At 31.8% G+C, this 14343-nt stretch overlaps 1 protein-coding gene across 1 annotated transcript; it reads left to right on the forward strand.

Moving 5' to 3' along the window:
- Positions 1-10028: 10028 nt before the first annotated feature.
- LOC139782818 (uncharacterized) lies at positions 10029-11273 on the forward strand. The gene is made up of 2 exons (XM_071721898.1): positions 10029-10137; positions 10324-11273. The coding sequence occupies exons 1-2, from the start codon at positions 10029-10031 to the stop codon at positions 10812-10814; spliced, it is 600 nt and encodes a 199-aa protein (XP_071577999.1). The 3' UTR covers positions 10815-11273.
- The last annotated feature ends 3070 nt before the right edge of the window (positions 11274-14343 follow it).

Below are 14343 nucleotides of genomic sequence, written 5' to 3' on the forward strand. Positions count from 1 at the left end.
TTTAAACTGATTATAATAGATACATTTTATTGTATACTGCGTTTAACGCAGAATGCATTTTCATAATAATTACTGCCCCTAGCGCAGAATGCATTTTCACAATTTTACTGCGCTCCGCGCAGAATGCATTTTAACTTTCAATGTTATTTCAATATTTTTAATTATTTTTATGTAGATCTAGATATTTATTTCTCCGTTTTTTTTTAAGTGTGCAAGTAGAAACCTGCACATTGTTTTTAGAAATGTCCGTGGTTGCTTTAACTTCCGCAAATATTGAGATATCGGGCTGTTTTTTTTTTAATCGATAGAGTATCATTTAGTATCATTTATCGAGAAGCGGCGACGCTTCTCGACCGAGTGATTATTCTCTCTACTCGTGAACAACGATCTTATTTTCTAAAATAGATAGGTTTCAATCTCAGTACTATTTATCTTGAGCGGTCACCACTATTACCATTATATACAGAAGAGACACTCAATTTGCCTGAAAAGCACACGATTCACGAGTTATTGTTTCCAATTTCCTTTCTGTCGTGCCGAATCTGGAACACAGCTCTTCTTTTTATTATTGTTTGTCTCTTTGCCTTAATTATATCTTTGGAATTACGGATTGGTAGCTTTTTACATATGACAATATGCAATTATTGTCATTATGTAATTGTCGTTGTTTTTATTCTTCCGGGAAAGGTAATAATATTTTCTCTTCTATGATTCTCAGACAATGTCTACGCATTTTTGGCATATCTGTTGAATATTTTGTATTTGAAGGATTTTCTCCCAATGCTATTGATACTGCAAATGCTGCTGCAAATATTCCACATGACGCAAGATCTGGTTGCTTGGTTACTTTTTCAAATATTATATTATTTTGTTCCAGATTAGGGTATCATTTTTCAATGTATTTTTGTTCAAATAATGTTAGATCGTAATAAGAATGAGTATCAAAATACAAACTATCATATATATGAAGCATTAAACCATCATAGTAAATACAGTGCCAGTGGTTACCGCAATGCTGACCTCCGACAATCTGAACATCGGAAGTAAAGATCGGTTCAATCCAATGTAAATTCATTATGAAAAGAACATCAACACGAGAAAATGTAATATATCTTTCTATTATCATCATAATTTCATTTAAAGGTCGATCATCTAACCACGAATTTTCTTTTAACACGTTCTCTTTAATTGTTTGTGGCAGTGAATAATTAAGATTATCTATGTTAAAATCATTATTTTCAATTTTATCATTTAATATTATACATTTTTTTGGTACATTCTTATTTTTTTCACTAGTATGTGAAGACTTAATGTTGATTGACAGTTTTTCTGAATTATATTTATCCTTATTATAAAGAAAATTTTCTTCAAATAAAGTCTTCACACTTGCTATTGGTATCTCACTTTGCTCGTTTAGTCCAATAAAAATAGGTTTATGGTCTAAGAAAAAAGTTTCATATACCCCAGCAGTGTAATTAAATATTCGATCAGATATAAATATTACATCGATTTGCGTATTAAAATTTGTAGTTGAAACGTGTGTTGAAAGGGCACGTTTAAAATTTAATTTTTCTAAATGTTTTTCCAAAAATCCTCCATCATTATACGAATCGTAGTTAAAATCACCTATTACAATTTTTTCATTACCTAATGATTTGCTCAAAATATTATTTAATTCATAGGTAAATGCTGTATTGGTTACTGATGGTGACCTATAACTTGTAATAATTTGTACTTCATTTATAGTTAGAAGTATTAAGTCAATATGTCGATGTTGTCCATTTATTGTTTCATCTTTTTGTATATGTCCATTAATATTTCCGTTCAGTTCTTTTTTTATAAAACATATTATTCCTCTCGTTGATCGTTTGTCAAAATTATCTGAACGGAAAATAATATTAAATCCTTCTAATGTAAAATTATCTTTTGCTATTGTTTGTGTTTCTGAAAAAATTAAGAGGTTGGCTTGTTTATACCATTTATCACAATTTATATTGGTAATATTTTTATTCAAAGATCGTACGTTCTGGTATATAATTTTTATTATATTTCCTTTTATAACTTTTGAGTACGCTAATTCAAGACTTTTCTCTTGTTTAAATCTTTTTATTTCCAATTCCAAAGAATTTTCTGGGGATGGTTTTTTTGGAGGTATAAAACGACCCAAAATGTATAAATTTGATATTTTAGTTACTCTACTTAGTGCTACGTACAACATTGATCTCGTCATACGATAATTATTTCTTAGATCAATGCATACTTTCTCATAAGTTTGGCCTTGGCTTTTATGAATTGTTAAAGCTTCAGCAGGCATAATTGGGAACTGTTCTCTTATAATTTGGTACCCCATTCTATCATTAACATTCAATATGACAGAAATTCGTGATAAAGGAACTAAACACATTTCCATACAATTTTCACTCATATACTTTACGTATGGTCGTCTTTGCTCAACACCAACCTTATCATTATGAAAATCTAGCCATATTTTAACTGGTTCTACGGTACCTGGTTTGAATGTTATATACTTCAAAATTCCACAGGCTCCATTAACTAGGCCATCTGCAATATCTACATTATTGGTTATCATATAGTTGATTCCAATTTTTAATGTGATTTTAGAATCTAAACCACTGCATTCTGATCTTTTTTTATTTTTTAATGATGTTAGCAGTTTATTTCTCGTTTTACTATTTACTTTTCCTAAAATTGAGTCTATTGCTTTACATTCATAAGCGATTCCATCTTTTAAATCTATCTTCAATTTATTATAAATATCCACCGAACGATTATCAGCATATAACCTTATGGCGTCTATAGGGATGTCATCTTCTGTCGTTTCTCTTGATCTTATTAGATCAATATTGTTTTCAGACATTGTTCCTCTCGCAAGATTGTTAAGTGCTTCAATAAAATTTTTATCTTCTTTTTGTCTCATTATTTCCGTTAATTCAAATAATTCAAATTTGTTCCATAATACATTTTCTGAAAAAACGCTTAACATGCATGATTTAGGTGGGAGATATATCCAAGTATCCATAACCGGTGGTAATTGATAAAGATCTCCTACCATCAAAACAGAAACCCCACCAAAACTTCTGTCTCGACCCATTATTTGTCTTAATCGTGTATCAATTCGACTAAACATCGTACTACCCACCATCGATATTTCGTCTATAATTAATAATTTTAAATCAAATAAATTCTCTCGTATAGTATTAGCCACATCTTCCGACAATTCTGGCATTTGTCCTCCGTATTGTGTTACTGGCAAAGCAAAAGCTGTGTGTAACGTTACTCCACCTATTAAAAATGCTGCTTTGCCAGACGGTGCACATAATAATACTTTCACTTTATTATTATTTTCACCAGGCATATCATCAAAGTAATGCAGCAATACCTGATAAATCGCATTAATTACTTTGCTTTTTCCCACACCAGCAGATCCGCTTAAAAATAGTCTAATTGGTAACTTTCCATTCTTGAAACAATTTAAAACATGCATTGTAATTTCTCGTTGTTTATCATTTAATTCGCGAAGTATATTCATCATTTCTTCTTTTGTAACTTTAGATGGACTACTTATTTTTCTTTTATTTTTATTTAAGCCATCTGCAATACCAGTTTGAGTAAATATATCTACCTCTTCCTTTTCTATTTTTCTAAAAGATTCTACTTCTTCATCTTCAATATTTTGCTGATCTTTTTGTGCTTGATCTAATGCATCGTTAATTTCTGCATCACCTATAACTGAGTATTTCTTTCTATTCTCTTCTATTTTTTGAATATTTTCTATGTAAATTCGCTCACAATCTTGTGTCTCCACATCGTTTAATTCATTTTTCCATGGTAAAAATAATAAAATCTGTTCTCTGAAATAATTATATCGATCTTGTTGCAATTTATATCGATTAAATTTAATAATTTTCAATTTATTTCGTTGTTTAATTTCACCATCCTCACTATAGTCATCATCGCTATCATTTTCATTTTTATAATTTTTATGTTTTAAGTTTGCCGCAAAATCTGCAAGACAAATCTCAGGATATTTAGAATAATTTCGATTTTCGTACTTTTCGATAATGTTTTTGTAATAAATATCCGTTGAATCCTCGCTAATTTTTTTTAAATGTTTTTGGTTTTTCAACATTCGTACACGCTCTTTTTGCGGAGAAGTGTTAATATAAATAACAGCTCTACTACACAATGAAAGTTGTAGACCGAGAACGTGATAAACTGCTTCTTGTGCAGACATAGTATTACCGTTTATGAAAATGTTAGCAATCTTTCTCAACTTTCGTCTAATATCTAAATTTCCATTTTCCAAATCTTTTGATGCCTCTCTTAATAATCGTGATAGGCCTGCATCGACTTTTGTAACATAATTAATCATATATGAAGCACAACTATATGGATCTAATACAAATTGTATATCCATATTTGATTCGAGAAGTGTCAATATTATTTTGTTGTACGCATTAATTGCAACTTCGTTGCTTTGTCTTTTTAAGAAAATCTTAGTTCTTGATAAAGTGCTTCTGATTGCATAAATGTAATCTCTCTCAGTCATTTCTAAACGTTCCAACATTTCTTCGAAAGAAATTAGTATATATTTTTTAAAAAATTCTTGCATCATCTCTTTAATTTTTTTTATATTTGATTTGTAATTTTTATTTTTCTCCTTTTCTTCTAAGGGTGTTAGAATCAACGTATTTTTCATAACAAACATAGGAAAGTTAAACCTACACAAATATTTATTTCTTCTACCTGTAAACGTATTAATGGATTTTTATCGTCATAGTGACAAGTAATGATTTTATCAATCCACTTTATTAACTTTTCATTTTCGTCATCATTTTCTTCATTATAAATTGGAGCATTTTTGCAATATTAAAGATTATGCGTATGAACTGATCCTCTAGCTTGGAATTCTCTCCTCTGAAAGTAATCAACAACGTAATTTTCTACAAATGGATCATGTTCATTTTGCAATATCGTCATAATCTGATTGAATCTTTCTTCTATATATCGTACACACGTTACCGGATCTTCTCTGATCAATTTAGTTTTCTCTGCCATATCCAAATTTATAGCATCATGAATGCTGATGTTTTTATTTTCTTGTAATTTGTATAAAATTTTTAATAAATCAGGATTTTTGTGTTCACATGCAGAAAAAGTAATAAACAATGTTGGAACTCCACATTGTCTAATCATGCCAAGTAAATGTTTCTTCTTGCTTTCCCAATATGATGGTGACGACCTCACTTGTTTCAAAAATCTATATCCATTGTCATGACGGATAGAATCATTTAAAAAATTCTGATCTTTAATTTTTTTAGCAGTTAAGTTTTCATTTCTCTTCACTCTCCTTAAGCAAATATTTAAATTTGACATTACTGATCTTTCCAATTTTTGTTTAGCCATAAATAAAATCCTTGTAGGTTGACACGATCTTCTGTCTCTATGTCTGACTTCAAATTTAATTCTTTCAGAGTATGACAATTTATTTTTTTTATCCAAAATTTCTCCTCCATAAATTTTTGGAAAGCATAATTCATCAATATTTTCCGTTAAATGCCAAGGTACTGGAAATTTGTTTTGTCCCGGTGCTATAATTGCTATATTTTCAGATATTTCTTTATTCCTATCTATAATGAGAACTTCATCATTTGGTTCGAAAGAAACCGATTCTTCAGAATCTGAATTATCGTTGTGTTCTTCTAAATTTAATCGGTTTACTGCATTCGTGCAGCTATGGCATCTATCATTATTATCTACAATAAAATCCAACTCTGCATTAAAATTTTTATTATATTTTTTAAAGAATTTATCGTCAATTTTTATGTTGTTTTTTATATACAAAGGAGTATGTCGTAAATATTCCAAAGCTTCACAAATTTTAGCTGGTTTTATGGTTTCATACATATAATCAAACTTGTGTTCCAAGTTCCTTTTTAGCTTTATTTGTATAGTCGACATTTCGTCAAAACTTCTAGGTAAAATATTTATCATTTCATTGATTTCAACCGGAATATTAACAATACTTCCTTTTAATGATAATTGTGGGTTAATAGCAAACGGTTGTAATGCTTTTATTTGCATGAATGGTATATATGGAGATATCATTCTTTCTTCAACCGCTGTCAAATTTGTTACAACCTTTGGCACATTATTGAACCTTAAATCTTCGTTTGCTGTTGTTTTTGGAAGCTGTCCTAATGTGATATATCTTTTACAAGTCTTACACATATATTCCGATGAGTTATTGATAATTTTATTAATGAATTCATCAATATCCATTCTTGTGCCAATCAACTTATTTCGTATTTTGGTAATACTAAAATGCTCTACAGATTTAAAAAAACAAATTTTCACAACACACTCATATTATATCTGGTCCAAATTTTTTGTTTTTTTTAAATTTCATTATCAATACATTATGATAATATTCAGTATCTTTAATGCCACTATTTATTTTGTTCCGAACAGAATTGCTGTAGTTTTCTCTATGTTTGAAAAAATCATCTAATCTTAACAATCTTTTACGTTCAATATCAAAAATTCTTTCATTTACGTTGTAGTTAAGATCTTCTCGTAACGTGCGCAAAACATGTATTCTATTTTTATTTTTGATTTGTTCATTTATCTGGTAACTTATATCTTTTCGAATGACTTTTATTCTTTCTACATTTTTCTCCTTTTCCGATTCTCTATATAATGGGTGTTCTCGAATGACTTTTATTCTTTCTACATTTTTCTCCTTCTCTGACTCTTTGTATAATGGTTTTTCTCGAATAATTTTAATTCTTTGTAGATTTTTGTCTCTTTCTGCTTCTTTAAACACTTGATTTTGATGTTTATTTATTATTCTTTGCTGATTCCAGTCTCTTTCTTTCTTTTTATACATAGGATCTTGACGTATTTGCGCCATGCGTTGTCTGTTTTTTTGTCGTTTAGCTTTCTTGTATAACGAAGGATCCATTCGTATTCTTTTTACGCTTTCTACTGTTTCTCTTTCTTTACTTTGTGGTTGTATATTTTCTTTTATCGTATTTGCAATTTCATCATTCTTTTTATCATTAATATCACTGTCGTTTGTTGTTTTTTTATTAATAACATTTTGCGTATCGTCTTTATCTGTCAAAAAACAATCATATTCACATTTTCGTTTTATGTTTCTTTTTTTGATATTTTTCTTTTGTTCTTTTTCTTTATATTCTTTATCAGATCGTAATTTACGCATCAAAAGTTTATTATCATTCTTTTTTTAATTTACACTTTTTTTTTAATTTTGGCATTTTAATAGTTTTTTAGTTGTTTTTTCTTAAAATCTACCAAATATTATTTTTTTCTTATACCAGCTTGCCTTTTCACTCTCTTTTTTGGTTTCCTTTATCTTTAGTTCTATAGCGATTTTTTTATATGTTTCGGAGGGTCAGTTCGAAAATATCAACCCTAGAGAAAAAAGTAGCCTTCTAAGGGCGCAATGCAGCCGATTTTTATAGGCGCAGAGCAGCCTTCTAAGGGCGCAAAGCAGCCGATTTTTATAGGCGCAAAGCAGCCTTCTAAGGGCACAAAGCAGCCGATTTTTACAGGCGCAGACCAGCCTTTTAAGGGCGCAAAGCAGCCGATTTTTACAGGCGCAGAGCAGCCTTCTAAGGGCGCAAAGCAGCCGATTTTTATAGGCGCAGAGCAGCCTTTTAAGGGCGCAAAGCAGCTAATTTTTACAGGCGCAGAGCAGCCTTCTAAGGGCGCAAAGCAGCCGATTTTTATAGGCGCAAAGCAGCCTTTTAAGGGCGCAAAGCAGCCGATTTTTACAGGCGCAAAGCAGCCGATTTTTACAGACGCAGAGCAGCCTTCTAAAGGCGCAAAGCAGCCGATTTTTATATGCGCAGAGCAGCTTTCTATGGGCGCAAAGCAGCCGATTTTTATAGGCACAAAGCAGCCTTCCAATATATCTAAAAGTAAATGAAATAGAAAAATAGAAGGAAAGCGAAAGAAAGAAATATTACAGAGAAAAGTACAAAGAAAAATACAGACAGAAGTACATAGAAAAGTATAGAGAAGTACAAAGTTTCAATATTTCTAAAAGTAAATGAAATAGAAAGACAAAGGGAAAGAGAAAGAAAGAAATATTACAGAGAAAAGTACAAAGAGAAGTACAGACAGAAGTACATAAAAAAATATAAAGAGAAGTACAAAGTTTCAATATTTCTAAAAGTAAATGAAATAGAAATACAAAGGGAAAGAGAAAGAAAGAAATATTACAGAGAAAAGTACAAAGAGAAGTACAGACAGAAGTACATAAAAAAGTATAAAGAGAAGTACAAAGAGAGAAAGAAACAGAGACTTACCTCTGCAGTTTCCTATGAGAATAACCTAAAACAAATATACATGTATTGCTAGAAATGTATGAGTCTGTAAAGTAGAAGATATTGCAAAGTTTCAAAAGGGATTCAAAGATTGCAAACAGATGATGAAATATCAACTTGATCTTGATTGACCTTTTCAAAATTAGATTATTAATATTTTCTTAAATAGATTTCCACATTTTTTATTGCATATTCTTGTAGCCCTTGTTTCAATTTAATTATTGGTATCCAAATTTCTATGGTATTTAATTATTGGTATCAAAATATGAAATATCTCGTAAGAGCGACATTTTTTCTGCCAAATTTTTTCGTTTCGTGCCAAAATGCGTCGATTGAGCATAATTTCATCGATATTTGAGGTGAGGCCCCTAAACTAAATAATTACCGTTTGTACTGGCTGTACATTTTCCGCGCGGGTGCAGTCGCTGCGACGCGCGACATTGCTAAATCTCCCTTGTTATTCGAAGCACGCTACGTAAACTGTGATATGTGAACTGTTTTAATAACCAATATCACAAAATTTTACACAATAACCCTTATTTTTCTCGATATTTCTGAAAAGCTTAGATAAAAATCTATAAGAGTTGAATCTCTGGTAGGCCGCCTTCATTTAATTAATATCTCGTTTCCTATCTCCAGAAACCACTCTGCCATAAGAGCTCATGTTAAAAACTGTGATTTCAAAATTTATTTTTGCAAATTTTTACATGATAACCGATGCTAAAATTTTTCGAGCACTTTTCTCGCAGCTCAATACATATAAAACTATTAAGGTAAAGTCATCGCAAAGTGACTATTTTACGAGATATTACATATTTTATATAAAATATAAAAATATAAAAATATAAAAATATTATGACAAAACTTTGAAATATCTCAGAAAATTCTTAACAAAAATTACGTCCGAAAGTTTAAACGATTTATTTTTTTTTTACAGCAATTGGTTTCTTTTATTAACTCTACATCAGGGGGTGCAAACTCCCACCTTGAACAGGAGACAGATATACCGTGGCGCCGTCTGTCCTTGGACCCGGAAATAAGCGAACTAAAATCGATCACGTGATGAAGAGTGGGGATACGCGCGAATTGAAGTAACCTGCAAAACGCAGCAAAAGCAGCAATAACGATAGTGAGCGACTTGGAGTGTTAGATCAACAGCAAGCAACAACGAGCAAGCAGGTATTAAGGATAATATACTATATTTTATTACATTTCTATTATTATTAGCAGTAGTAGTAATAGTAGCAGTGTAGTATACATATAACAAAACTAACCTCGTAGAAGAAATATACTAATCTATAGATAGAGTAGCTTAATACTATTAATATTTTTAAACAGAATTCTTAGTGACACTATTTAAACACACACACACACACACACACACACACACACACACACACACACACACACACACACACACACACACACACACACACACACACACACACACACACACACACACACACACACACACACACACACACACACACACACACACACACACACACACACACACACACACACACACACACACATATATATAAAATAAAAAGTATTTTTATATACAATGACATATCTTGCATGTATAATATTTATAAATGTTAAGTACTTCGTTTAAGACTAGTCAAAATTTTCAGGAAAAATGGTGAGGAGATGCTGTGTGCCAGGATGCACACTGCAAAGGTTCCGAGTCATAGGCTGCCTGCACAAGATCTCAAAGCGCAAGCTTGGTTGAAGGCAGTTGGTTTAAACAACATGATCGGTAAGTTTCAAAGAAGCTGATAACTTTTAAATACTATTTGTATATTAAATTAATATAAAAACACATTTGTCACGTAAATTAAATGAGAAGTAATATATATAAATGTAAATAGGATATACATAATTCTTTATTCTTTATCATAATTGTTAATATAGAAGTAATATATTATTACTTATTATGTTACAGATGCACCACAGGAAGTAAAGGCCAAATTAAGAATTTGTGGCTTACATTTTTATGAAGATATGATTGTGTCTTATGGGCAGAAGCGGCGTCTTAAAGACAACGCAATGCCAACATTGCACTTATCACATGCAAATATTGCGGTTGATAGTGCGGTAGCTAGCACCAGTTCTGCTGCTATTGACACTGCATTGCATACTTCACATAATGTTATAAGCGAATCTGATTTTGAGCCACAGACATCAAGAGAGGTACAGCCAGTCAAGATAAACGTCAATACAGTACATGTTCGTCATCTTCGTCAGAAAGTACAACGTTATCGCAAAATGCTGTATAAAAGAAATTTGGTCATCCGCAAAAATAGAGAGAAGAAACGTCATGCAGGAAGCATTAACACTTGGGACAGCATTACTACGGAGATATCCGGAATCCAGAAGACTTTCATGGAGATGATATTTCAGAACTTCCGTCACGCACCACAGGTATGTTTGTAGTTTAATATTTTTATTTTGTATGTACTAAATATCTCGCATACAAGATGAATAGTAAAGATGAATAATAAAAACACTGGAAAAGTTAAAATAATGATTTGGAAAAGAACGATTTTCTCATTACGTTTTCCCTTTTAGAAATTTTAATTTTTTTTTGTAATTTTTTTCATGAACATTACAATATAACGGAGATACTCAAGTGTTTTCTGTAAGTACCTTATTCGCTGTATATTGAATTGTCCACTACGCAATAAATTCATAGCAAGTATTATAGCAGATTAATTTTTTATTATTTTTTATTATTTATTATATATCTATATATTAATGATACATTGTACATGTGTTATAAATATTTCAGAAATCAGGAAGTAATACAACATATTGTAAGAAGTGTATTCTTACATATTCAATGTTAATTATATTTTTGTGTTATATAATTTATTAAGCAATTTTTGTATTATATAATTTACATAGTAATGTATCAAGATTTTGTAGATTATGCATGTTATATGTTATAGAAATGTTTTATTTGAACAGTTATTGTACAGGGTGGTGAAAATGTTTCAGGATAATTGAATTAACTCGTAAAAAATACATTTTTGGAAAATGTATTTGTTATAAAAGTTGTATAGATTCAAGAGATTTATTTAATAATATTATTGTAGCGTATCTGCTCTCTTTGGAGTATATCCACTGTATTGAAACTGTACAACTGTTAAAAGAAATTTTTTTCAGAAATGTGTTGTTTACGACATATTACATCGTCCTAAAATATTTTCACTGTCCTGTATATGTTGTAGGTAGATATATGTGGTAGATATATATTTTGCATATATGTATATGTCATAGATTAGAGATGTCATTGACTGCGTTCAGCAGAGAAAGCTACTTTGCAACTGTTGTAAAATTTGTGAATCTGATTGGTATATGCTCTTAGATTCAACCAAGATTAAGATTCACGATTTGTACAACAGTTGCAAAGCAGCTTTTTCTGCTGAACGCAGCCATTATAAGACATCTTCGTAGCGCAGAGCCGGAATTTAGTTGCACATTTCGGGCCGATTCCCGAGGCGACGCCTCCTATACCGCCACTTTGTACCAATTTGTACTTGTAATATGTATATATAATGTATGTGAGGTACAAGAGGGTGGCAGTGTGGTCTTGTGGTAAAGCGCCAGACTCGTAATCCCGAGGACCCGGGTTCGAGTCCACCTGACCACAGGAATTTTTATATTCCAAACTGCACCCCCCGCACGAGTGGGGCTCGTGCGGAGAAACTGAGCTATCTTTCGGAGGAGAAATGGAGAAATTAAATTTGATTCTTTGTATTTAGAAGTGAAAGAAATTTTATATAAAGGTCTTTCTCCATAGTAAGGAGAAATTAAATTTGAAATTGGTCGTCAAGCTTGGGGAGCTTGGGAGTTTTGGGTCAACACAATACCAGTGTCAATGCTCGCTGTTGACATTTTTGATACAGTTCTAACGACTGCTTTAATAAAAAAAATCAAATTTTCGAAAATTTGATTTTGTGATTAAAGCAGTCGTTAGAACTTTATCAAGAACACAAAGCTGATCGCGGATATAGAAGAGATGATAAATAAAAAGACCACTAGACCTTTATATTCTAAATACAAAGAGGTACATTCAAATTTAATTTCTCCATTTCTCCTTCGAAAGATAGCTCAGTTTCTCCGCACGAGCCCCACTCGTGCGGGGGGTGCAGTTTGGAATATAAAAATTCCTGTGGTCAGGTGGACTCGAACCCGGGTCCTCGGGATTACGAGTCTGGCGCTTTACCACAAGACCACACTGCCACCCTCTTGTACCTCACATACATTATATATACATATTACATGTACAAATTGGTACAAAGTGGGGGTATAGGAGGTGTCGCCTCGGGAATCGGCCTATAATATAGCTAATCGGACGTTTTTGTATAATGCTTTTAATAATCAATTCATATAGGCAGCCGATTCTTATGACGAGGTTTTTTTCCTTATGACGGATATTGCGACAATGTGAGAGAGTTTTAATAATTCAAGTGTTTAGGCACATATATGTTACTATGTGTACATAATACAACAGCATTCATAGGAAAATGGAGTTTTCAATGCAGCATTTCTTCCAACGCTGCCATCATTGGAGCCATTGAAGGATACATCATACGGCGAAGGACACAATAATACAGGAGAAGAAATGCAGAGAGTCCACATGACGAACAATATTAAAATATTAAATTTACGAAACGAAGTGAGTAAAGAAACATTTTTTTTCTTTTTTTTTAAGAAACTACATCTGAGTGGCGATGGTATTTCTCATTTATGTACTTTATACTATCCTCATTTATACTTTTATTTTTAAATTTAAGGATTTTCTACTGGAAGCTGGACTCCTTGTATTTTTATCATTATATTGTTTATGTGATGAAATGTTATTATTGCTCGTATTTGTCTGTACTATTTTTTATTCTTTTACATGACATGTTATCTAGTTGTCGTCTTAATTTGTTTCGTGTATAATTTCGTTTCTTGAAATAGTTTTACAGTTATAAAAAGGGTTTGCTTTACATAAAGATGCATGTTCCTATGTTGCTTATATGTTGCATGTGGTAGAAAAGTTATTTCTATTTACATTAATTATGTTTTAACAAGTAGTAATAGATATAGTTATGTATTTATATATTAACATTTCTTGATATTTTTTTTAGATATCAATGTCATTTGCATTTTTTTACATTTTTAGGGACATCGATATGAGGCAAAGCAGAAAGCTTTAGCCTTAACTTTATATAAGACGATGGGAAAGCGTGCTTATTCGCGTTTGCGGGATGTTTTTCCGCAAATTCCATCGAGACAAACTTTGTAATTGGCGCTTGAAAAGATACCTCTGACCGCTGGATTAAACCCTTTCATCCTGCGACATTTGGAGAATATTTCTCTTGAAATGTCTGCTAAGGACAAAGTGTGCATCCTAATGTGGGACGAGGTATCCATACAATCCAGTGTCACCTATGATAGCCGAAGGGATATCATATGTGGCCTTGAGGATTGGGGCAACAATCGCACAAGTAAAGTTGCGGACCACGTTTTAGTGTTTATGCTACGTGGATTACACACAGGCTGGAAGATGCCTGTTTCTTACAACTTTTGCGCGAAAGCTACGAACACAGCGCAACTAATGAGATGCATAAAAGAGCATATTCATAAAATTACAAAAGCAGGCTTTGCCATCGTTGCCACCGTCTGTGACCAAGGTTCACACAACGTAGCCGCTATTAAGGAATTATTGTTACGGACGGATATGAAACGAAACTTTGAAAAAAGAAAGCAAGGTAAATTATTATACAATATTTTTTGTAATAGTACAGCAGACACATTCTTAATACATGATGTGTTAACAAAATTAATTGTTGTTATTAACAGCTCAAACTTTTGAAGTGGGAAACGTTGAGGTTGTTCCGTTATTCGATCCTCCGCACCTTATTAAAGGTATAAGGAACAACCTTTTGACAAAGGATCTCACGATAAACTG

Source organism: Temnothorax nylanderi, unplaced genomic scaffold (genome assembly GCF_030848795.1).
Source record: "Temnothorax nylanderi isolate EJ_2023f unplaced genomic scaffold, tnyl_v1.0 TNYL_tig0442_pilon, whole genome shotgun sequence".
In the NCBI taxonomy this organism is placed as follows: domain Eukaryota; kingdom Metazoa; phylum Arthropoda; class Insecta; order Hymenoptera; family Formicidae; genus Temnothorax; species Temnothorax nylanderi.

What these genes read in the sequence shown, in the direction of transcription:
- LOC139782818 (XM_071721898.1), top strand. Translation starts at nt 10,029, where the DNA reads ATGCTGTGTGCCAGGATGCACACTGCAAAGGTTCCGAGTCATAGGCTG. An exon ending in TGGTTTAAACAACATGATCG is followed by an intron (nt 10,138 to 10,323) that starts GTAAGTTTCAAA and finishes ATTATGTTACAG; the next exon opens with ATGCACCACAGGAAGTAAAG.